This window comes from Paramisgurnus dabryanus, chromosome 7 (assembly GCF_030506205.2).
Source record: "Paramisgurnus dabryanus chromosome 7, PD_genome_1.1, whole genome shotgun sequence".
NCBI classification, from domain to species: domain Eukaryota; kingdom Metazoa; phylum Chordata; class Actinopteri; order Cypriniformes; family Cobitidae; genus Paramisgurnus; species Paramisgurnus dabryanus.
In genome coordinates, this window is record NC_133343.1 from 5,814,419 (window position 1) to 5,841,382 (window position 26,964).

General features: G+C 38.2%; 1 protein-coding gene across 3 annotated transcripts; it reads right to left on the reverse strand.

Moving 5' to 3' along the window:
- Positions 1–4,269: 4,269 nt before the first annotated feature.
- Positions 4,270–26,690, reverse strand: ubn2a (ubinuclein 2a). 3 transcript variants are annotated; one of them, XM_065293726.2, is made up of 17 exons: positions 25,816–26,689; positions 22,532–22,648; positions 22,318–22,419; positions 21,950–22,078; positions 21,474–21,577; positions 20,872–21,376; positions 16,291–16,361; positions 16,077–16,206; positions 15,854–15,963; positions 14,195–14,305; positions 13,664–13,804; positions 13,521–13,568; positions 13,349–13,391; positions 10,811–12,136; positions 10,522–10,729; positions 9,998–10,066; positions 4,270–5,855 (listed from the first exon to the last, which is right to left on the reverse strand). In XM_065293726.2, the coding sequence occupies exons 1-17, from the start codon at positions 26,116–26,118 to the stop codon at positions 5,809–5,811; spliced, it is 3,564 nt and encodes a 1,187-aa protein (XP_065149798.1). In that variant the 5' UTR covers positions 26,119–26,689; the 3' UTR covers positions 4,270–5,808. The 3 variants fall into 3 exon arrangements, with proteins under 3 accessions (XP_065149798.1, XP_065149800.1, XP_065149799.1); XM_065293728.2 differs by lacking the exon at positions 22,318–22,419 and having other exon boundaries at positions 25,816–26,690; XM_065293727.2 differs by lacking the exon at positions 9,998–10,066 and having other exon boundaries at positions 25,816–26,686.
- Between the last annotated feature and the right edge of the window lie 274 nt (positions 26,691–26,964).

Genomic DNA, 26,964 nt, shown 5'->3' on the forward strand with positions numbered 1-26,964 from the left:
ATGGAAAAAATATTCATCTGATACATTTTTATTTAATTTAGTGGGTTTTTGTACACAAACAACCCAAAAGGGTATTAAATTTGCCCACGGTGTATTGATGAGTTTTTGAAAAATTTCAAAGCTTTTTTTTTTTCAAAATATGGGTTAATATAAGATTTGACACCAAAAAAATTCCATTTGCTGTTAATATTATTTAAAGGGGACATTTCACAATACTTTTTTTAAGATGTTAAATAAATGTTTAGTGTCCCCAGAGTATGTATGTGAAGTTCTAGCTCAAAATACCATATAGATCATTTATTATAACATGTTAAAATTGACACTTTGTAGGTGTGAGCAAAAATTTGCCATTTTTAGGTGTGTCCTGTTAAATGCAAATGACTTGATCTCTGCACTAAATAGCATTGCAGATTAAGGGGCTGTATTATCCCCTTCTGACATCACAAGGGGAGCCAAATTTCAATGACCTATTTCTTAACACATGCTTGCAGAGAATGGTTTATTAAAACTAAATTACTGGGTTGATCTTTTTCAGATTTTCTAGGTTGATAGAAGCACTGAGGACCCAATTATAGCACTTAAACATGGGGAAAAGTCACGTTTTCATGATATGTCTCCTTTAAGTGCACTTGGTTAAGTGCACTTTCACGCACAATTTTGTTCTCCATGTGCCTACAAATAAAGCGTCTTTCTTTAGTACTAAAGATAACCTTAAGAACATCCAAGTCTACTCAACTGTGCTATGTTGAGACGCCATTCATTTCAATACACTAAAAATCTATTTATTAACAGTGTTAGTATAGGGGTGAACGGGACAAAAAGTAATGCAGGGTTAATTGTAACACGGCTACTTTACATATTTAAACAGGGACGAGGACTTTTGCCTCCTGTTGTGAGGCATTCATGTTATGTTGTGTGGTGATGTGAACTGCTCAACAACAACGTGAACACTCCTGATTTCACAAAGAGCAATAGTTCAGACCAATGTTTTAAAGTCATGTAGTCTGTATGAGCCTTTACTTTCAGAAGATGATCTCCTGTGAATATGTGAAAAGTTTTCATGTGTTTTCATTAGGATGTTGAACAGAGAGTGTTTTGGAGGCAGCGAAGTAAATTTCTTCACCTGAGATTTCCGAGTTGGGTGTGTAGGTCACCAAATCGAACCTTCATCGAATCATTTTTAATCATGGTCTTACTCTTATCTAAAACATAACACCATTTTAAAACATGTCAACAACTCTTGGTAACTGATAGCTGGGATTGAAAACATTTTTTCACAGCGTGGTAACAATTAAGCCATGTATACAATGATAATGAAATGGAAATTATAAATACTACTCATCAAAATGGTTACTGTGTTAATACCATAGATATGTATATAAAGGCTAGATGGCTCGTCCGCGCTGATGGCCAATTGAGTGGAACGTCCGCATTTTGGCGGCCATCTTAGGACAGGGCGCTCGCTCACTCGTAGCATTGAGTTTTAATGATGCAGGTACTTTTAAATGACCATAACTTGCTTAATTTTTTACCGATTTTCAAACGGATTGGTTTGTTATAAACGTCAAAGATGTACCTATGACACTGAATACGTATACTTAAAATAAATAAAAAATTCATGAAACATGTTAAAGCATCCAGAATTATAGCCACGTTAATAACGTTTGTAAAAAACCAAACCGTTTGTAAATCCGTCAAGAATTCAGCAAGTTACGAGCATTTTAGTTGGCGTATGTCACTCACCTTCCGTCCACAGCAGCAGGGAGCAGCACTATGGCAGCACTGACCTAAGATGGCCGCCAAGTGACGACACAGCTGACTCCGCCTTGAGCCATCTAGCCTTTATATACATATCTATGGTTAATACAATATCAGAGGAAATAACTCACAGTTATGATTGTCTGTGCAGCACTTTCAAAAAATTTATTTGCCAAAGAGGGTTAGATAAAGGATCATTGATGGGTTAATGTGTAGCTATCTATTATGCAGATATATAAACAATATCCTCCTTTAGTATATAGACTGAATTTTATTGAATTATTTGTGTTTAAACTAAATTAGAAAAGAACCCATTTTTGTTACAATTATCCCCACCTATGGTTTGCACTTCTGTCACTTTTGGTGTAATTGTTAGTGATGGTCGTTTTCGAAGCACTACTTCATGAGGCTTCGAAACATTTACGAATCTTTTGTTTCGAATCAGTGGTTCGGAGCTTGTTTCAAACTGGCCCAAGTCACGTGATTTTAGCAAACGAGGCTTCATTACGTCATAACTGTTTCGAAACGTTTCGAAAATCCGATGGTTCACCACTAGGGGGAGTTGATCACATGACCAGTGTCTAATAAGTTTAGGTGAACTCGGGTCAGTTTTATTATGAAAGTTCATAAAACATTTATCCTTCTGCCTAATAACACTGCCATGTTGTCTACTTTTTGTTTATAGACAGATTTAATGACAAAAATGTGCATAATTAAAAGGGTAGTTAGTTTTAATGATTTGTTTGCCCTAAATAAAACTAAAAACACATAATACACTTTTAACGATGTCTTAATTAAGTTAAATAATTTTGTAACATATTTTAATAAAAATCTTGCTATTATTTTGTAAAGAAAAGTGTAAAATGTTTGGACACATCTGCTTATACACTATTTTGACCAGCAGGGGTCGCCAGCGTGTGTGGGTTTCGAACTGCTTCGAAAAACTGAATCAATTTTTGAAGCGATTGGTTCAATTGATTCGAAGCTTCGTTTCTCCCATCACTAGTAATTGTATGATAACGGTAGGTCCCACAAACAAACTTAAAGTGGTGGTTTCCCACACCGGGTTTAGATTAATCCAGGACTGGGTCTTGATTATTTTAGGACATTAAAGTAGTTTTTACAGACAAACCTTACAAAAAACGATACAGAGCCCGTATTCATAAAGATTCAAAGAGACACAATCTTTTGAAGACTGTGATTGGTTGTTTGTCCAAGAAAGAAGAAAATGAGTGCTTGTAAGTAAAGGATATATTATTAGCCAAATTACATGTATATTTTACACACACACACACACACATATATATATATATATATATATATATATATATATATATATATATATATATATATATATATATATATATATATATATATATATATATATATACATACATAAAAATGGAGAAAATATACAATATATAATTAATATATAATTCATATAATTTTTTATATATATAGAAAATAAAAAAGTATAAACTTATATATATATAAACTTGTATGTAATGAATGTATATAATACAATAATAATAAGTGCTGTTAATGTCAAACTTAACGTATTAGATAGGAAATAAACAGCAACACAATGTTCTGTAAGTTTTTGTGATTACTTTGTTTTATAGACGTCTGTAACAGACCTAAATCATCTTTGCTGCATAGTTGCATTTTTTCTTGTTACCGAATCTGTTACTGTAGTTAATGTAGTGATTACTTTAATTTCTGGCATTATATTATTAATAAGATCGGTCACAAACATGATTCCTGTACGATCTAATGTGTTGCATGTTATTAACTTACTGTCATGCATTGTGTGCAACATTTTTTGTCTCCCTTTTCGTGTTTTGTCCACTTTCCCGGTTGCTAAAAAACTCTTAATCCTCTTAAAAGTCCTCGTCCGTGCTCCTAACAAGTTTGACCTTAAGACCTCTTTTGAGGGTTAAGATGCTTTCTGAATTACTTTGTTCTTTGCTAGGATATTTTCTTTAAATTTAAGAGTAAACGCCCACATTTCTAAGAATTTTCTTGCATCACTGGGAGCTACTTTTTGCATTAAGATTCTTTATGAATACGGGCCCTGGTGTGCATCTTGAGACAAAACAATGACACTTATATATGTTAAAATAACGTCACTACAAGGTGTTTTGAAATTAAAGCAGCTCAAACATGGGACTAGGATAAGCTCTGTCTGGGAAACCGCCCAAAGTGTTCATTTGTGAGAGAGATGTGCGTGTTGATTGTGTAAAAAATTATTAATCTAACTTAAATATTTTTTTAATGATAGAACCAAAGTCAAACTACTTTCCCTACTTTCTCAAGTGCATATAATTTTTTTGTGCTAAACAAAAGTGTAAATATACTACAAATGTACTTGCAGGTATATTTTAATTACCTTCTATTTTGCATAGTGTGATGTTATCAAGTAAAATATGACGCATACATGAAAACATTTACCCTATCTGTTAACAGGTTTTTAGAAAATTATATTAAAAAAAATGATGTGTGTCAGTCAAAATGTAGTTTATTTATTGCAGTCATTTATGCAGATTATTATTCGGTGGAAAAGCATGGGCTGATGAATAATTTGCATTAAAATCACGAAATTATTGGAACAATTTCGAGTTCTCGCCTTTTATCAGACCATTGTGAACACGTTCAAAACAGTCCGTCACAAACATTAACACAATAGCAGTCTTCAGCTATGCCATTATCATCATAAACCACCATATCCACTCATTTTTTTATTGAATTCATTTTCAGAGCTTGTACTCAAGACAAAAGACAAAAATAATCTACCCATAAAAGAAAGCCAAGGTGTGAGCTTCAATTTAAATCATCCCTGCCCAATTTGGCTTTTTAGAAAATAAAAGCAATATATAAAATTCCGTTTTAAAATTCTTCACAATATCCACAGGGACAACCAGAGACCTCACATTTAGGTTGGCCTACAAACCTATACAGAATGCTACAATGAACACACACACAGACACCTGACCTGTCTCTTGTCAACATAGCTAATGCTGTTATCTTTGGTGCCATTTCTCATTTCAACACAATCGTAAGATGAGAAATGTTTTGAAATGAAAAACATGGGATAAAATGAAACACAAAAAGGGAAATGTGAAAAGAACAAATGAGGTATTGATACACACACACACAATCTTCACACAAAAATGCACACACAACTAATAAAAGTAAAGCGCTAAGCAATAGCTTACTTTTGCATTGAAGCAATATACAATCCTGCATAGTTATTCAAACTTACAAACTAAGGCGTTTTATTGAAAGTGTTCAGAGTTTCCGTACTGAAACAAAATAAAGTAATTTCAAGTAGACTATAATCTCATAATTTTCTACGAAAAGCTTGCACATGATTCATTCTTCATCCGTGAAAGACGTTTTTTCCTCTCAAGTATTTTTCACAAGGTCCAGTGAGATACACAGCACCAAAGACAGCAAGACATCTGCACACACAGATGATAAACATCGTACGTACTGACCTTGAAAGAAAATAGATCACATAATATTTATGTATATTTTATATACATACCCAATTTATTGTACTAATACACATTAAACATCGTAAGTCCCTGTGTCAAAAACTTATAAATAATTTACCCATATGTATTATTAATAGCTACTATTCTAACAGTCTTTAGGAACCGGTCGGACGATAACATCCCTATAGGAGTCTCAAAAAAAAAATCTACTAAGAAAAATAAACACAGGAATGCACGTTTCCAGCCGACGATAACTTAAATAAAATTTATGTTGCTTCGTTTTTTTCTCTTTCAATAATTATCTCTGTGTCCACAGTGATTAAGGTCTTGTGTAAACATGTCGACGAAAAAATATAAATCCACCCAGCTCCAGATAATTGATCAGTTAAAAGCAGTATGATGTTACTTTGAAAAAAAGGGTTGTTTATAAAGTCCTTTGAAAGAAAGTGTAATAGTCTTTCCTCCTTCAAACTTTTCAGTTTTGAGTCAGAGCAGCTTAAAAAAAAAACTTCAGTCTTCAGCGTTGTCAGCGCATACATTCTGCTTCTGGTGGTCAGTGGGGCTTCCTCTTGGTGTCTCCCCCCTGACTTTGGTTTGTATCTGTAAATATAAAACATACTGTCAAGCTAATCAAAAGATTTGATCTCAGTCCAAACAGAAATAAGCATTTCAAAGGTGACATAGAATGATTGAACGGGGTATTTATCCTTGTTCTGTGATGTGACATGTAGACAAAGATTTTTTTGTTTGGGTCTGTAATGCCTTAGAAGCTTCCTAAAAACCTCTCTCAGATAGCTCTATTAGGGTGGGGGATTTTAAACAAGTGGTTTGCACCTATTTGGCTCCCCCTACTGGCTTAACTTGCAATCTCATTACCGATTGGCTGACTTTGCTGCCACTCAAAAAATGTATTCACTTATTCTTATGTCATCTTAGATGTTTATGTCTTTTTTCTTTAGCCAAATACTATTGGAATTATTTTAAGTAATTGCCTGACTCTTTTTTTGCTTCATACTGACAGGGATGAACATTTTGAAAGTCCCAAAAGCGCAACCATCTGTTATGAAAGTGATCCATATGACTCCAGTGGGAGTTTGTGTGAAAAAGCGATTCATATTTTGAGCGTTTAGTGATATTTATGGCTCATGTAATGTAAATAGACAATAACAACTCAAGATTCAAATACAGTGAAATCCCATTGGTTCTCGTGTGTGTCATGTCATCATATGCATTGTGACGAAACACAGTCACAAGACATGTGAGAACCAATGCAATTTCACAAATTTGTTTTGTACGTGCCAACATATTTGAATCTACACTGTAAAAAAAAGAAAGTTGGATCAACTTAGAAATATTACTTTAAAGGAATATTCCATTTTCTTAAAAAAAAAAATCCAGATAATTTACTCAGCACCATGTCATCCAAGATGTAGATGTCTTTCTTTGTTCAGTCGAGAAGAAATAATGTTTTTTGAGGAAAACATTCCAGGATTTTTCTCATTTTAATGGACTTTAATAGACCCCAACACTTAACAGTTTAAATGCAGTTTAAAATTGCAGTTTCAAAGGACTCTAAATGATCCCAAACGAGGCATAAGGGTCTTATCTAGTGAAATGATTGTCATTTTTGGCAAGAAAAATAAAAAATATGCACTTTTAAACCACAACTTCTTGTTTTCCTCCGATCGTGGGATGTGCCAGACGACCTAACGAAATACGTCATCACATCAAGAGGTCATAGATGACGTATCGAAACAACGCTCCAGTGTTTACAAGTGTGGATAAAGATGACCGTTCCGACGTTGTTGTATGTCAAATGATACTTATTAATGTCTTTGTGTCAGTTTATTGTTTAAAATGGTCCGCAAATGTGCGTTTCATATGTAACACGTGACCTTTCCACGCCATTACGCAATTACGTCACACAGCCGGAAGAAACGAGAAGTTGTGGTTTAAAAGTGCATATTTTTTATTTTTCTTGCCAAAAATGACAATCGTTTCACTAGATAAGACCCTTATGCCTCATTTGAGATCATTTGGAATCCTTTGAAAATGCAATTTTAAACCACATTAAAACTGTTAAGTGTTGGGGTCCATTAAAATAAGAAAAATTCTGGAATGTTTTCCTTAAAAAAAACATAATTTCTTCTCGACTGAACAAAGACATCAACATTTTGGATGACATGGTGGTGAGTAAATTATCTGGATTTTTTATAAGAAAATTGACTAATCCTTTAATTAGTAACGGCTATAAATGTAAGCGTTTTCACCTTCAATTTTTCACTTAAAGTCGGAAGATTAAAGTTGAAATGCTTAGTTTTTGTGGGCGTTACATTATTTAATGACTTTAATTTGTAACAGATCCAACTTTCACTTTAAACAGTGTACAGCTGTTATTGTATGAAATATAAACAGACGAGTTGTATCTATCGCTAAAAAGCTTAAAATATGAATTGCTTCTCACAAACCTATTGTTTCCCTTCCGAAGACATTTATTATATATGGATTACTTTTTTTAATGGATTAAAGCACTTTATGGAGTATCGAAACGTTGTATTATAAAGCAAAGAGGCGGCAGGTATTATTTAATATGACTCCTTCTGTATGCTGCTGAAAAAACAAAGACAAACATCTTGGATGACATAAGGGTGAATAAATAATCAGTACATTTACATTATGGGTGTGGAGTTATCTTTTAACTGTATTGGTGTCATGCCAATATAAAGGCTGCTTTAAAAAGATTATTCATTTTGGCTATGACCTAACGTACCATTACATGTACTGTATCTTTTGGAGATAATGGTATCCTATAATACATTGCAATACTAGGACCTATTTCATTACTATTAATCCTAAATAGAATTTAAAATAATAATGTTACGTAGTATGTTAAAAATAAAACAAATGATGATTAAACTTGCTGAAATGCAAGGAATTGTACTGTATGTTAATGCGCGTGATTGTTCCTGATCACAAGATGTGGCAACAACGGTCACTTGTTGTGTTACATGCTAGTTTGGCCCAATACTTGCACATACTTCAGCCATGCACTAAAATTTTTGAAAAAAGCAAACTGGGATAGTAAATTACACTTAACTTCAGCTGGTTCCTTTGCCTTGGAACCATGTTCAACATGGCCCAGGAAAAAAGTATTGAACATGTTCATTCAACTTTATTTCACATAACTTTATTTATGGACTTTAATGTTGTGAATTCTTTATATTTTTGGATTAATTGAGTTAATACCAATGTCTGGTGAAAATTTCATGTGAATAACCTTATTGGAAATATATGTACTGAAAAAATGTTGACGCGTTCAATAATTATATCCCCCCACTGTATTATTTTGTTTATTTTTCGGTTAAATAAAAAATTACCCAATATTTGCATTTGTACATAAAATCTAAATGCTCAGACCGGAAACATACTTTGTACAAGTACACGCAATGCATTGGCCAAGAATTCATGTGTTCAAGTGTACAATTTTGCTATACATGGGGTGCGCGGGGCAAAAACTAACGTGGGGTTAGTTGTAACATGGACTGTTTACATTGTTGCACAAGTTTGAGCGTTTTGTTTTTTCGGTATTTTTTTCACGCTGCTAAAAGACGATCTCCCGCAAATTATTGGAAATGTATAATGTTTTTCCAGAGAGTTATTGATGAACGAGTGTTCTGGTGGCATGAAAGTAAATATTTTTATCATATGTTTTTTCGGTTTCTAAGTTGGGTGTGTAAGATATCAAATCCAATGCTATGTCATATTATTCAGTGTCTTGTTGACTAAAACATAGCATCGTTTTGAAATATGTCTGCAGCTCTTAGCATCTTTTTTGGTGGGCTTGAAAATATTTTGACCCAGCGGGGTTCATTGTAACGCTGTGTTACAACTAACCCCTCAGCACTTACGATATGAAAACCGCTAACATTAGCGTAATTGTTGCTGTTGTTTTAAATAAGCTATACACGAATGATTGCTGGCTGCCAACAAAATAAATGTGCCTGTCTTATCAAAAATCATGTGGCAAATTTATTTTTGTTCATATCTTTAATATTGATTGAATATCAAAGATTGAAATCATAATGAAATGAATTGCTAAAATCAGACTTTGATGCTCATTATCTCAGAATTTGATTTTGAAACTGTAGTATGGTTATTACAGACTGGGTCACATATAAAAAAAATTTTTTGTCATAATTGTGCTGCTTTTTCTCACATATTTAGACATTTGTGTCCATTTATAATTGAACTATTGTTAGAAAAGGACTGGATGAATGAATACAGTGTGGATACTGGTCTATTATAGACAGATATATAAACAATATCCACTTCAAGTATATAGACTAAATAGTATTGAAATATTTGCCTGCAATCTTAATTTTTATCAAGTGTTACAACTAACCCCCTGCCTGTTACAATTAACCCCACCTATGGGGTAAGTTTGCACTTCTGTTACGTTTGGTGTATTTGTCCAAGAATGGTAAGAACTAGAAACAAACTTCAAATGTTCATTTGTAGCAGAGATGTGTGTGTTGCTTGTGTAAAAATATAATTAATCAAACTAAAAAAAATTTTTTGATATAGGGGGTTATTTTGGACATACACTAGGTTTTGAAACAGAGCCAGTGTCGCATAGCAAAGCACAAATAGAGGATCAAACAAACAAAGGGAAGTTAAAGCAGGGGTGACCGTAAAACAACACAACAAAGCGACAGTGAGCTAGAGGGATTTGCAGGGTTTACCTGAGAAAGCAAGCTGCAAGTGGGGAGGTAGAGCAACCTGAGACCCTGGCTGCAGACTCTTATACAGATCTAGCAGACAGTAGGAAATAAAGGTGGACAGAGGGAGAGATGAAAGAGTGCAGATCGATCCAGGGGCAAAAGGAGGAGTACGGGTTAGGGATACACAGGAGAAACAAGATTTCCAGCAACACACAATACATTGCACAAATATGCAAGCACGACTACACTAGAGAAAAATGGGTGTGGCTAAACAGTGGGTTGGACCCAAGCAAAATGCTTTTAAAGGGATAGTACATCCAAATGTGAATATAAAAGACGACGTTCTAATGATGGTAACCACACAGTTGGTGGCACAAATTTACTTCCATAGTAGAAACAAATACTATGGGAGCCATCAACTGTGCATTTACAATCATCTTGTTTTGTGTTCAACAGAATAAAAAACACAAAAGGATTTTAGGTGAACTATGCCTTTAAAAGACAGCCAGTTGATAAAACCCTGTGATGTATATAATGTCACTCACTCTGTGCCAAGGTGTATCCTGAGTTTGTAGCAGGTGAAGCCCCTAAATTACTGCAACCTGCAACTCCAGAACCCGGGGGATTGAAGTTGAGTAGTGAAGGAAACTGGAAGGGTAAAGAAACAGGCACTAGACCCCCGAGCATCCCAAAACCCAGGGGGAGAGAAGGGTTTACTGAACCCAAGAGGTTACTTCCTGATGCTGTTGACACCTGGAGGAGGAGGAGAGCAACTGTAAAACCAGCTTTACCACCAGGTGGACTTGGATTTAAGATAACAAAAAGCTAGGTTACCTGTGACAGGTGAGAGGAGACAGGAGGAGAGGGTAGGGCCATGCCTGATGCCCGACTTGTCGAGGACTTGGCACTCTGGCTTGCCCCACCCACTGGCCTGTGCCGCTGGCTGTGATTGGCTGTTACCACTAAAGGGGAGTGGCTACGATCCTGGCCACCTGCAGGCAAGGGTTTGGCCATCGGGCTGGTAATAGTGTTGGTTCCTCCACCACCAGGTGGACTTGTGGATTTTCGACCACCTGCAAAACTGTAGCTTGCCTGTCCTGATCCGGACTTGACTCCAGGTCCCTGTGCGGTAAACGGTGGTCTGAAGCCCTGGTTCTTGGGGTTAAACTGGTGTGAGCTGGTGATCATTTGGGGTCTGGGATGAGTCAGGGAGGGAGATGATGAAGGGGAAGGAGAGGAAGAGGGAGGAGGAGTAGGCGCTGGGGGTCGTGGGGTGAGTTTGATGATGGGAGAGCTACTACTGTGGGAAGACTTGGTAAGTGTGGCTTGCATGGGCGTTATAAAGTTTGACTGGCTGTGTGGCATAGAAGGCGTCTTGGATTGGGATAACAGGGTGGAAGGAGAGGAAGATTTCGGAGGGGGGGAGGAATTGGGTACCCGTGACTGCTGAGGGCTTTTAGGGTTCATCTGCGAGGGGTGTGGGTTCATACGAGGCTGCCCAGTTATCACGCCGACAACTCCGGTACTAGATTTGTTAGCGCAGTTCTTGGACTGTCCGATAGTGGGTGGAGTCAGACCCGGCTTAACTCCAATCGTACCATAGGATCTCTGCTGGGGGGGCAAGAGGGGTGAGGCAGTTGGGGGTGGGCGGGGCTTAGCATTCTGCACTGAGGTCATGTTAGTTCTGTGAGCAGGCATTGCTGAATTTCTCTGCAAGGGCCCGGTGTCTTTTAGCATCCCAAAGGTCTCTCCTCGCACGGAAGACAAAGGAGATGAGGTGAGAGAGGAGGATAAGGAAAGAGAGGTAGATAGACTGCTCATGTTTGCCACGGAGATAACAGAGGGCTCGATTTTCGCTGAATGGGAGGAATGCGAAAGAGGAGAAGAATAGTGGCTGACTCCTGATGAGGATCCCGCAATTCCGGGAGGAGAGGAAGCAGGAACGCCGTTGTTTGGCGTCAGACCCTTAGCAGCGTTACTTAGGAGAGCTAGAGCCTGGGAAATGGAGTCCAGCGAGTTAGCAGCTAGATCCTCGTCCAGTGAATCAGACAGACAAATGGGTTCGGAGGGTGAGGGTGGTATGCACGCAGGGGCGACTAAGGCAGGAGAGGCAGAAGTGCTTCCAACACCTGGAGGTGGTTTTTGTGTCCAGCTGACCTCCTGGATCAGATTATTAGAGGAAGAATTGGGGAAATCAGTTAGATCTCATTGGATAAAACTTTGTAAACATTAGTGAAGATGAACTAACAATGAACAGAAGTTCTACAGCACTTATTAATCTTAATTCATGTTAATGGGACACTCACTTTATTTTGAAAATATGCTAATTTTCCAGCTACCTTAGAGTTAAACATCTGATTTTTACCATTGTGGAATCCATTCAGCCGATCTCCGGGTCTAGCATGAACCACTTTAAGCATATCTTAGCATAGTCCATTGAATCTGATTATGCAGGGTTCAAGTAGAGGCGGCAAGTGTGAGTGATTTACATGTTAAGTCAATGCAAAGACGCGATTAGACATCCTATGCCGCGGTACGCGTAGAGTGGATGGCGCGTTCAGCGCGGATTGAGCGTTGCCGCGGGAAACGCAGGAGTTGAAATATCGGAACTTCCGTGGATTTTTGCGCTGTGTTAACAAATCAGGACCTTGCTGTAGTAGTGACGTGATTAAAGGAAGTGAGCGGAGTCTCAGCTGAGTCGCAGAAGCCCCTCCCATAACACGAATTTCCCAGTGAATGTCTCGAATGACTAGAATTAGAACGCGCAAATGAAGCGAGTAAACTCAAATGCTCAAGCGTCCAACTATGTGGGAATAGCGCGTTTTTGCCGCCTCTACCGCGGCTGGTGTGAATGCACCATTAGACCATTAGCATCGCCCTCATAACTGGTCAATGGTGTGAAAAGACTTAAATGCAAATGAGCTACAGCTCCTCACTCCCTTATCAAAAAAGACAGTGAGAGCATTCATTTAAACATATCTGATTCCTGTGAAAGCAGTCTGTGACAATAGCATCTCACTCATGAAATATGGCAGACAGCCTAAAATTTGCTGAGGGCGTAAACTATTTTAATGCAAGACTGTCAGTCAATGGCCGTGGGCGGGACTTTATCAGTGTGAGGTCACATTGATAAGAGACTTAAAACGGCGAGACTAACGAGACTGCTTTGGTTTATTGTGGATTAGAAAAGGAGTGCGTTCAACACAGGTTTATGCCCAAACACCTTGTAAAAGTAGATTTTGCATATCAAGTGTCCCTTAACAAATACAACCTTATTGTAAAGCGTAACAGTCTCTTCACACTAAAAGGAACTATGAAAGTGAACCGATTCGGAGTATAATGGTTAGAAATAATGGTTCGGGTTTTACATACCATTTTGGCAGCTTTTGGGGCTGGAACGATTCTTTTCTTGCCCCTGCAGAAAAAAGTACAGGAATCATAATGAAAACCTATTGCATTGCATTGGCAGGACCACATCACCTACACCACAGTTGATCTGATGATTACGAACATCTAATACATATCAAAAGGTAGATATACTCACAGGCCAGTAAGGTGACCGTGTACCGCACGACTTTCCTTAAAAAGCATCCTGAATAAACAGAGGAAGGTTTCTGGTTACACAGTAATTTACCACAAGAGATTGTACCAGCGCAGGGTCAAGCCATTGCCTACACACACACACACCTGGTCTGCATCCAGCCTTTGGGCCAGAGAGGCTTGACCTCATTCTCCATGAAGGCTTTGAGATAGTCTTCAACAGATAGAGAACACTGCTCCAGCTCATAGCAGCTTAACTTTACACGCACCAGGTTACATAACAGAGCCCTGGAAAAACACAAACATGATTCAAACATCATAGTCGGTGACTGCCCAGCAATCAATTTTGGTTAAAACAAGGCTAAATTTGGGAAAAGTGAAAGTCTAGTAGACGTCTACCATAGCCCAAGAATAGACGATACGTATATGTTTAAATCAAATGAAAGCAAACACCTTGAACACCTGGTGACTTTGCTCACAAGTTGGAATATCAGACATCTTCAAGTTATTTTGGCAAAAATGGCATGTAACCAAATTCAAGGTTATTTTTATTATAGACTAAATTGGGTCTATAGTTAGCCGTCATTTCAACGTCTCGGTATTTGCTTGCTGGGTGAAAACTCATTGCTGACGGTACACCAAATTAAGAAACATCAGAAATGTGTTTGTAGTTCAAACCTGAGTTTGTCATCCCATATAAATTTCTTCCTTGGTCCCATCACCCTCTTCCCTGGTTTCTCATCATCATCATCCTCCGATCCGTTCTTCTCACCGTCCTCCATCTGCTGCCTATCACAGACACACGGTGCATCTTATTACATCCAAACTTACAGTACTTGTTGTTTTAGAAGTTTTTAGGTCCATCCATATTTATTTTTCAATCTATTTTATTAAGATACAAACAGAAAATATAGGAAATATGTAAAAAAAATATATTTTCAGGACTAAATGTCTTCTTTAGGAATCGTCTGTGTTTAGTGTGACCTCTCTTGGCACTAAACACATCTTGAGCGTTTTTTAGAAGAATGAAGTAAAAAAAAATTAGGATTTAATTTAATTTAGATTTAAGAGATCCTGCAGTTTCCTGCTATTGCTCAAGTGGAAGGGGATTTTACCCTAAAAACCTGACACATCAGTTTACATTTTTATACAGTTTTTAATACTACATACACATTTCCTGTATATTCTGGATGTATTTTATTAAAGAGACTGAGAAACAATTATATATTATCACTAGGGTTCACACCAGCGTGTGATTTACAAGTCAAGTCAATGAAAAGACACGAATTGGCATCCTGCGGCGCGTTCCGCGCAAATTGAAAAATCTGAACTTTGGCGGATTTCCGCGCTGTGATAACCAATCAGGACCTTGCTGTAGTAGTGTCGTGATTACAGGAAGCGAGCAGAGTCTCAGAAGCCCCTCCCATGATGCAAATTTTCACGTGAATGTATCGAATGACTAGATTTTCACATGCGAAATAATCAAGTAAACTCAAATGTTCAAGCATCCAAATACGTGCGAAAAGCGCGTTTTTGCCACCTTTACCGCGGCTGGTGTGAATGCACCATAATGCTACGTACACACCAAACGTGGGGCATCATTAGGGCTGGGCAAAAAAAAAATCGATTTTCCGATTAATCGTTTTTTAAAACGTGGTCGATTAAAAATCGATCCTCAAAGAGCAGAATCGATCTTTTTCATATTTATTTCCGCAAACATTGAACGGAGGAATGGAAGCATTTTAGATTTCGCAAGCAAGACGTGGTGTGGCTTTTAATTTATTTTTATTAATTACCCACTTGTAAACTGCTGTTCACTGTTCTTTTTTATTAATATAGTATTTGTTTTAAGTCTATATCCATTTAGTTGAATCGAGAATCGAGTATAAAAACCTACCTGAGAACCGGAATCGAAAATTTAGTCGAGAATCGGAATCGAATTGATAGCTTGTGAATCGAAACCGAATCCATCTGGAACATCTGAATCGATACCCAGCCCTAGGCATCACGTTACTCACTCTAGATTTAACTTCATATCAGGCAAATTTTTTGCTCTAGTTGAATATTTACAACGTGGGCGAAGACGCGTTTGAGGCGAAAATCGCGTGTTTACGCGGCAAACGCGCCACCCATATTGCATCATTCGCGTCTGATCACGTCTTTGCATTGACTTTGTATGTAATCTACTCGCGCAAATCGTTGAACTCGCGTCTGGTGTGAACCCACAGTAAAACTGGAAAACTGTACTGTTTACAATCATAATCCATCATTTTACACTGACTATTTTGTACATAGAAGCACATAGACATAAAGGGGCATGACATTGTTTAGACTTACTTAGCAGCAACTTTCGCCATGCAATCCATGTTATATCTGGCGATCTGCTCCGGCATAACACTGCACACGGCCAGTTTGAGCTTTAGTAAAGGTGTGCGCAGACGGTCATCCTAAAAGACAATAAACAACATGGGGGAATTTACTTGGATGTGAATAAGTAACTAAAAGCTTCAAAAATGCATTTAATTTCAAATTAAATGACGATTTTTATTCATCTTTAAACCTGGATGTTTAGGCTGAGTTTTTTGAGACGTTTGAGTAGCGCCTCTTTGTTGCAGGGCACAAAAGCCTCCAGGTGAGAGTACACCTGTGACCGGACGTCTGACGGCTGCTCCTGCACCTGCAGCTCAATGCTGAACAAGAAGAAATAAATAAACCTATTTTATGATTCTGTCTAAAACTTCAGATGTTAAATGTAAAATACAGATTTGACTCACTCCAGCAAGATATTATTCATATCCAGAGTGAAGAATTTCTTTCTGCCTTCTTGATCAAATTGCCTTGATGCCTGCGTTGAGAAAAATACAAACAAAATCAAGTTACACAGGAAAATGGTTTTACAGCCACCAATATAAACTCCCTAAAGTGCTTTTAAATGGGAATACGCATCCCACAGGTTTCTTCAGATTGCTGAGAGATGAGTAATAGGATTATTAACATCTGATAGTGGTGGTTATAAACTACACATTTACTTTCCTCTTTCTGACTTTAATTTCCAAGCACTTCACATTCTCAGTATTTATTTTGGCTTATACCACTAATTGGTTGAAAAAGGCTTCACATGTATGCATTATGTTTCAATAAATGCACACCTAACCTGTCAAATGTCTTAAAATAACCACCAGAGCAATGTCTGTGGTAATAGTTTTGCATCATGCTGCATTGCCACCTTGGGTGTGCATTGTTATCAAATAATTCAATGGCCTGTCGTAAATTATTCCTTACTTATGCATTACATCTATGTCATCACATATAATAAAATGTGTATGTTATGTGGACTACGGGGAATATGACAAAATGAGATCAAGTGATAATGTAGGATAGTTGGATGAGGATTAAGCTTTGAATGTGTTATATATTACTTTACTTTATCATAAACACCAACCTTTTTAGAAAAAGTGGACATTTTAGGAAAAAAAATGTTTAAAAAGAAAAAAAAGAAAACTAACAGATAAAATAGGGGTCTTCGCTCATTCTGGGCTTGACCCCTAATAAGAAAACTAAAAAATACAATAGGGGTCTTCGCCCCTTCGGGGCTTGACCCCTAAATATAGCTGCAAGCAGCAATGCCGGGGTCAAGCCAAAAAGGGCACAGAAGAAAGTAAAGTTGAATTCGGATGAGCAGTTTAAAGAACCTAAGAAAATCTCTTGATTTCAGACTAAATAATATAACAGTTATTGGCAACAAAACTGTGTTTTCATTCAGTGTAATCTCTCCCTCTCTTCTCGAGGAGCATTGACAACTAGAACACTGAAGAAAATGTGAGTGGTGCTTGCAGTGGCAATACTCAGCTTACAAAATGTTACAGTGGTGTTAATGAGTCAAAAGAGACCACCCCCATGTCTCTACAATGTTCTGACGCAGAGATATAGCTCTTGCAAAAACGGTTGATAAGGTATCCTAATTGGTTGCTAAGGAGTTAATTGGCATGCACCAATGATCTCCAAGCCATGAAAGGAATAATACATGATGACCCAAGATTTTATATGTTCTGTTGGAGTAGTTTTAGGCAAAAATACCATATTTCTATCTCAAAACCACTAGGTGGCGCAATGACAAAATTGTGCGTGCAACCTCAGGTCATAACTGTGTTACATCTAGCTAGTTTTATGACTATACACTTTAGTTTAGTGAAGAAACAGTTGTATGATCATAGGGTGGCTTGATTTAAAAGGTTTTGTTCAATTATAAGGCCAACTAGTGGTGCAAGCATACAATTTTTTTTGTGTTGCCTCAGACTGTGGTCGTACATCAGCATATCAAATATGGTGAAAAAATCTCTTTGCTTTACGAAGTTATAACCATTTATGTGTAAAAAACACAAAATGTAAAGCTAATTTTTCGTTTTTTGCAATTTTCGACCATTTCTGATGAAAATTTCAATATAACGCCAATAGAACTTTTTGTTCAGAAGGTAATGCCATGTTCTTCCTATGGTGTTTTCGAGTCGATCAGAATTACGCTAGCGGAGATATTCGCGCGTGTTTTTTAAGTGCTGTTTTGCTGCGCAGGGCTAACCGTAAGGCGAAATCTGGCATGTTTGGTAACGTTGGACTCGGCAACTTTTCTGGACTCCAAAGAAACAAGTCCCATGAAAATATGTCAATCGGAGCCAAAGTTATAGGCGTTTAAAGCATAAGTCTGACCACTAGGTGGCGCTGTGATGAATGAGCTATCAAATCGATTCAATTTCGATTCTCGATTCAATTTTCGATTCCAATTCTTAAAAGAACAGTGAACAGCAGTTTACAAGTGGGTAATTAATAAAAAGAATCCTCGTCATCTTGCTTGCGAAATCTAAAATGCTTCCATACCTCTGACTTTTTATGTGAATGTGGCATCAACGTCGAAGAAGCACCTGAAAACGCCATTTTAAGCACTGAATGAATGAATAAATGACAGGCTCGCCTCTCGCTCCTTGGTAACATCGCGCAAGGCAAAAATGAGGGTGACATCTAGTGGAAACGACTTGTAATTAGATTAACGTTAATCTTACGTTCAATGTTTGCGGAAATAAATATAAAAAAATAATAATAATCGATTCTGCTCTCAAGATTTTTCATGGCCAATACCAAATTGCCAATTTTATAAGCAAATGGGCCAATTCTGATACCAACTTCAGATTGTTTTGTTTTTCTGTTTTGTTTAAGCAACAAATAAGACTGAAAGAGTACACAAAAAAGCTGTTTACTTGCTAGTTAAAGGGATAGTTCACTTTAAAATGAAAATTCTGTCATCATTTACTTGTCCTCATGTTGTTCTAAACCTGTATGAATTATTTTTTTCTGATGAACACAAAAGAAGATTTTTTGAGAAATTATGGTAAACACACAGCAGTAAGTGACCAAAGACTTCCAAAAAGTATTGTGATAAATGACTAAGAAAATATTTTGATAAATGATGGTAAGCACACAGTTGACGGTACCCATTAAATTCCATCATATTTTTTATTCCTACTATAAAAAAAGTCTATGGTCACTATCTGCTGTGTGTTTACAATCATTTCTCAAAATATCTTTTGTTTTCATCAGAAATAAGAAATTCATACAGGTTTAGAACAACATGAGGATGAGAAAATGATGAAAGAATTTTCATTTTAAAGTGAACTATCCCTTTAAAAGGTCAAACTGGCCCTAAAAAAATATATATCTGTTGCTATATAAAAAAAATGGAGGCAACAAATACATTTTATGCATAATGGTCAAAGATGCAACATTCTTGTGGCAGAAGTTGCCATTTTTGTTTTCAATTTGATTTACTTGTTCTATAATGTATATACTAATTATAATTTTGTCTATAAAAAAGAAAAAAAATAGAGTGGTCTGACTTTAGTTTTGTAAAATTAGGGGTAATAAAAAACAACAAACCTGCACAAAACAAATACACCAGACAGGCCGAACAGAGCGCAAATTGGCCACTAGAGGTTGACTACAAATGGGAGTCAATCCCCATAGACCTTCATGTTAAAATGTTCATCTTTAGAGTAGAAAATAATTTGTTTACAGCCTGTTCAAAACGTGTTTTTGGTCTGTATACCTAATTTTGCCCTTCATGACAACTGTGAGGGGGGTAAATTTTTTGTAATTCATTCGTTTAAATGATATTAAGCCTTAAAATTCTGCATAATTAAGGCCGTGGCCACTTGAGTGATTGATAAACAACCACTGCTGTCACTAGAGTCGAGCTAGGCGGGCGTGCTTTCAGCAACTAGCCACCTCACCTCACCTCACTGACGTGCAGCCAAGATGGCGGCAGCAGGCACTGACTACTATTGGTTTCAAAAGCAATCTTCAGAAAACTATGGGTGACTTCAGAGACACTACGTCCATCTTCTTTTTTACAGTCTATGGTTTAAACGCTTTGGTGTGCATGCCCCCTAACAGTAGATGGCACTTTAACGGCAGAAATACTGTGGTTACGCTTATGAATTAAGCAGCCACACACACTTAAATAACCCTTCATAAGATTATGGGGTGTAAAAGTAAAAAAATATTAAACTCAAGCTAAAATTTCACGACACGAAGTTAAATCCCGTGAAAAATCTATAGCGAGGTGTGTATGAAGAAATACCCATACATCGTCATGAACGCTTGCATGTGCAGATCGATACAGCACCTTCTGTATCGATTCAGATGCACTTTCGAAAGTAGCGTGACGAATCACTGTTGATCCGTGATCCATAAGGAAAGGATGCATGTGACCAGCGGAGTATGTAGCGTGAAAGGTAGCGGAGTATAGTTTCACTTTCTGTGACCGTCTCGCGGACACATGCGTCTGCACAATTTGCGCGCTAGCACCCTCTTGTATACGATACATTACTAATACGCTCACCTGTAAAGTTTATTAATAGCCGCTGTATTTTGCTACTTATATTGTCTGTCGATTTTTCTGTCTTTTCCCCTGCTTCTATTAATGTAAAGCTGCTTTCAAACAATTACCAATTGTAAAATATCGGATCAGGATATCCCAAACTAGTACTAGGTAGGGATGCACTGAATCTTATTAAACTAATCAGCCGAAGTAGAAAGAATGCACCTTTCTCGGACACTGCCGACATGTTTGCTGCATTTACACTGGTTGCTAATTCGAATCATCAAAAATTTTATTTTTCTATAAAATGTATTCGGTCTTTTCACTTATTTGGCCAAACACTAAAAATGCTTTTTTGCCTTATTCGGTTAAATAGTTTTGGTTCCCGAACATTCCGTTCATCCAAACACAAAGGGGGAATATGATAACGGATCACACATAGTGAAAGGGCAGCTTTAAAACTAAAATAAACACAAATCTGACTCACAGCTCTTAGGTCTTCTATACGTTTGATCAAGGGGGCTGGAAGTCCATTAGGGAGAGGTGGAGGAGAGATGAGCCCTCGACCCAGCACTCCTCCTCCCATCTTATGCCTAGATGATTGACCCGACTCAACCTGCCCGTTTTCTCTGACTGAAGGGGGCATCTGAAGTCCCGCGTCCAAAAAACTAAAGTCCAGGTCGCACATGAGATCCTGAAGCTCTCTTTCATTGGCCGAACTTAGCAATGACATCATGGCGGGATCAGCTGTTAGGTCTGCTAATGAAAGGTCATTACTGGCGTTACCGTGGAGATGGGAATTCTGCAGTAGATTATGGGAATTTGGAGTGCTGGTAAGACCACGTCCCATTTGAGGTGCCTTAGCGTCATTTTTTCGTAATTCTTCCTTTTCTCTCGTGAAACGTCGAAGCATTGCCGCCAGACACAGGGAATTCTTCATCAGTTTCTTCCTCTTCTTCTTTTCAGGACGGTGAAGGCTGAGTCCAGCCATTCTGTGAGCAAATACAACAAAAAAAAAAATCAACACACATTAAAAAATATGACTTTTAAATGCAACAATTTAACAAAAGCCCTAATTTAATTTCTTACCCTTGTTTGGCTACTTTGTTCTTCCTAGGTTTCTTTTCCTCTATACTTGTTCCATCTTCCTTCTTCCTCCTCCTCTTTATTAGTGGCTTTTCTCCAGGTCTCATCTACAAACAGATAAACACCAGTAATCATATTTCAAAATATAGTTCATGACCTGGGCCTTACGGTTTCAGGGTCAAAAATTGTCAAAAACTACATCATCTCACGGTTTTACCAACACAAAGAGTTTTAAATTTTGTAGGTGACGCGTGACTTTAAAGAAAATGCTATGGAAGTCAATGTCTGTGTGTTTATCATCTATGATCAAAATATCTTAATTAGTGTTCAAATGAAGAAAGAAACTCATACAGGTTTAGAACGACATTAAGTCGAGTAAATGATGACAAAATGTAAATTTTTGGGTGAACTATACCTTTAACTCTAGGGTGTATTCGGGACCAGGGAGTCACTTGGCATAGAGAACGAGAAAAACTCACCCTGGATTTTTCGTCTTTTCCTCCATCCTCTCCTTCTGATTCAGAGGCGGCTCTAAACTGCAAAGTACCCGTGTTGATGTAAAATCCTCCAAGCTTAGTGGTCAAAGATGCTGGCACGAGCTCATCATACTAACAAGACAGAGACACATGATTTACAGATGCGTTGCGGCCGTTTGTCAGCTGTATTTGTGAGATGATGTCTAAATTTGACCTTGACAAAACACAGAAACAGCATAACATCATCTGAACCAAATTTGACACAGACACCCTTAAAGTTCAGACAGGGTGTCGGTAAAACAGCATGTCTAAACCCAATCGATCATCTCCATAGCGATGCAGGTCTGTTGCTACGGCAATTGCCCACTCACAGCTTCCGAGTTGTCTATGAAGGGGTCACTCTCATCATATCCGAAGCCAATGTCAATCAGATCCTGCATCCGATCTTTCCTCCTCTTTTTACCCGTGTTAGCCTGTAAGGTCATCAACATTAATGGGAAAATAATAAAGACGCCCCATGCATGCTCTCATTTGGCTTTTGAGTGTCCGCCCATTTGTAAAATACAAAGAACTTTAAATGCTTACATATTTGCTTTCGAACTTTTTGGCCAATGCCTCAACTTCCTGACGCTCTCTTTCATCGTCGTTAAATGGATCGTTTGGGTTCAGGGAAGACTTAGAAACTTGTGGAATCTTCTTGGCCTGTGAAACAAGAAGATTCAATCATCGTCAATGTTTGCGAGAATAAAAAAGAAGCCATTTAAAAAGTGGACAGGCTGAGGTACGCCTTTCAAAAAGGTCAAGTGTAGAGTCAACATGCAAACTGCTAATAGGAAGTGTTGACGGGCATGTTACTATAACAGCACTGATGGCAGACAATTGACAGCAACTTTTGTTACAGGGAAAGTTGTTAAAGGTGCACTGTGTAAATTTTTGTGGCATCTAGTGGTGAGGTTGCGCATTGCAACCAACGGCTAAGTCCACAGCTCACTCCTCGCTTTTGAAACGCATAGAGAAGCTACGTTAGCCACCATGTAAACTTAGTAAAAAAAGTTGTCCGTTAAGGGCTTCTGTAGAAACTTGGCGGCACAAAATGGCGACTTCTATTTAAGGGGACCCTCGGTGTCTGTAGATAAAACATTTCATTCTAAGGTAATAAAAACATAACGGTTCATTACGAAAGGTCTTTATACACCCCTGATCATATAGTTTTGTATATTTTTTTGCATTTCTGTCAAGAGATCCTTCTAAAAATTACACACTGCACCTTTAAATATCACTCCTCAAGCAGAAAAGTGTACGAGGAAATGTGACGTTATGTTAGCAGAACAATCATAACGCTTGCGGTCCTCGTAGAATTGATGCATTGTTACGTTTTTGGGCAGGGGCGCGTCAGGCTACATTCCCAACCTGGTGTCCGGGCCCCCTTAGGGGGGTGCCAGAGTTCACGGGGGGCATGGGAAGCAATATGCTTTGAGCCTTAAATAAAGATGCACAAAACGCTCCGCTAATAATTTTATTAAAACATTTTCCAATTTTTTCAAAATCATATGCTTACAAAGGCAAGATAAGGTGGTTTACAATTTCTCTTCTAAATAAAATCTTTTTTTTTCAATTTTGCTCGCTCCATCTTAACGTGCTCGTCAACGTTAGAGGGTTGGGGATGCTCAGATTGTTGTATATGTACTTGCCCCCCCCCAAGGAAAAAGGTGGGAAAACGCTGACGCATGGTACGCATCTATTCGTAGGCTATGCCGTACACTCGACGCAGAAATATATATTTGATATTATTCAAAACTGTTGCTAAAATCCATTAGAACAAAATAGTTATGGGTAGGTTGCCACTCCCCCAGCACCAATCATTAGGATGAAATTTACCACATAATTTAAGGAAGTAGTCCTAATTCATTAACAACTATTTATATTTTTAAGCATTTATCTAAAGCAACTTTACATTCCATATCTAAGCTATTATTTATCCATATTTGTGTTTATTGGGACTTGAACCCATGACCTTTGCAATGCCCCATCAACTACTTTTGGCAGACACTTAAAGGATTAGTCCAAAAATTAGTTTAAAATGGTCCACAATTGTGCGTTTCATATATGTAACACGTGACCTTTCGACGTCACTACGCATTTACGTGAGGTAGCGCTGGCGCTTTTCAGGACCCGAGATAGACGAGAAGTTGTGGTTTAAAAGTGCATATTTTTTATTTTTTTTGTCAAAAATGACAATCGTTTCGCTAGATAAGACCCTTATGCCTCGTTTGGGATCGTTTAGAGTCCTTTGAAACTCTGAAAAAAACTGTTAAGTGTTGAGTTAATTATTAAATGTTGGGCTCTATTAAAGTCCATTAAAATGAGTGAATGTTTTCCTCAAAAAACATAATTTCTTCTCGACGGAACAAAGAAAGACATCAACATTTTGGATGACATAGTGGTGAGTAAATTATCTGGATTTTTTAGGAAATGGACTAATCCTGCATACATTGTACGCATAAAGGGCTTATTAAAGTTGTGCGTATGTCCTATGGCGAAGCCTCGATGCCGTAGGCTTGCACGTTGGTTTTCATATATACCTATGCGTCATTGTCCGCATCGATGTGCAATTACACATGCAGACTGCTAGTAGTCAGTATCCACGCGTGTAACCCACAGTTCCAGTGCAACAGCCAAAGAAGAAGCAGCTTGGCCAGTTAACCCATGAAAAAAAGAAGCAGCAGCAGCTTGTTGTGTATGATTTGAGAAGACCAGCAGAAATAGATGTAAGTAGACAGCAACTTGTTGACAGTCTGAGTTAAATCACTCCTCAACTTGGCCCAACTTTGTTCCTACCCTCGCAAGCAGAAAAGCCTATAAAGAAATGTGACGCAGATATTTTTTACCTACACACGACTATAAATTACACTTAAGTCGCACAAATGTAGTATGTAGCACAGAAGATGCATTGCATTTTGTCGCTATGACAACGCACATGTGTTGAACGTCTGTGTAAGCATACAAGTCAAATAAACTATATTTTGCATTGCTGTGCGCTCAACCGTTCGCGTACACGTCACAAAACAGACTATACTCCGGCCTTTACCCAAAGTAATGTACATTGCGTTTAAGCTACATTTTATGCATATGTTTCCAGGGACTCGAACTCATGATTTTTGCACTGCTAATACATTTAACTACACTACACGTATATATGGTAAAGGAACTTACATTGCATGTAAGCTACATTTTATGTATGTGTGTGATTTCTGGGACTCGAACCTAAAAGCTTTGCACTGCTAACTGAATGAAAACATAACACTTACATTTGGCAGGCACTTAACCAAACCAAACAACTTATAAACGACATTTTATCCATATGCGTGTTCCCTGGGACTCGAACCCATGACCTTTGCCCTGCTATTGCAATGATGTACAGATCTACAAGAACAAGAATTTCAGGATTCATGAAATCCAAATCCATTGACATCTGAGAAATACAAATGGCAAACATCAGATCTACATGTAAAAAAATTATAAAGTTACACAAACACCAAGTACCCAGCAGTTCAAGATTAGCTTTGATGATCTCCACACTACTAAGCTAAGGCCAGGTCACGTACTCAACAAAGTGAAGTGAAGTTTATGAGCCGCGTGAGGTGTAACAAGATCGAGCCACGTCATAAATCACATTTACAACATATTAATAACACTCTCCGTGTATGTTTCATAGGTCTAATAAGGACTACATTTTGGAAACCCACTCCCGTTACGGTTCTGCTAACATGCTAACGCAAAGTCAGCATAAAACAACAACAAGCTGTGTGATAGGACTGCATACTCCTCCCGAAACTGATCTGGATAGTTACCCCATCCCATTTCGGTACCTGTTGAGACTGGATAAGCTCACTGTAGTTGAACTCGGCCGAGCGTTGCTCGTCGGGCTCGGATAAACACAAATTGAGCCGCACTGTCTTCCCCCGGGGCTCGTCGCCGTCTCTCTTCTCGGTCGAACCCCCGCGGTCACCCGTCGCCGTCACCCCGGTGCCCATCATCATCATCCTGCCCTCTCTGTCAACGCTCATCTCCGCGCTTCCGTCTTCCTCCATCCGCCGTCTCCTACCCTCCGCTCCCGGACCACCGGCCAGGGTCGACAGCGTGACAAACTGCACTTTTCTCGGTTCGGCCATTTGGATGTTCAGGGTTCTTGGACAAACACTCGGTGGCGGGGCTCGACTTCGCCAAACAACTTGATTTCGAGAGCTTCGAGGCGGATGTATGTGGCGCCGGTAGGCCGTACGGACGCTATAATCTCCTCCGTACCTCAGGGGAAGCTCGCGGGAAGAGATGGCCGGGTGAAAGTTGATTTTGGAGGCGAAAGCATCCTCGCTTGCTACGCTCGGGGGACCGAGTCGCTCCGGACAGCCATCTTAGATGAGAGAGAGTAAATAAAAGAGCTGAGATGAGCGAACTGAGCCTGCGCGCACACGGCCGCCGGAAACGTCGTGCGCGATGGAGACGTCGCTGTGGCCAATCAGAGAACGGCGTCGGTAGCAGCGCGTCCAATCAGAAACGGAGCTCCCGGCGACAGACGCTCTAATGAGCAATTAAAGTTGTTAAAGGATTTCCCTTGAAACTGAACTAATACACAGACATGAACTAATCTAGTGGCTCATACGTGCACTTATTTTATGTTACAAGATTGGATTTGACAGTAAAAGAGAAACAGACAATCAATTAAAACATTGTTCATAACATTTTCATATAAATATATTATTTCTTAGTGACGGTTGGGTGTCATTGTCATGAAATAAAGGGAATGGCAAACACACATATTATGTTTACTTTTTACATAGTAATTAATTATAAGAGTTACATAACTCTGATTACACAAATCCTTTTGGAATACTATGAACCCCCTTAAGGTGTAAAATGCAGAAATAATATGATATAAAATATGGAGATATAACATTCCCAGAAGACAAAACTAAATGGCTTAGTGTTAAAAGGTTATAAACACACTTATGGTTTAATAG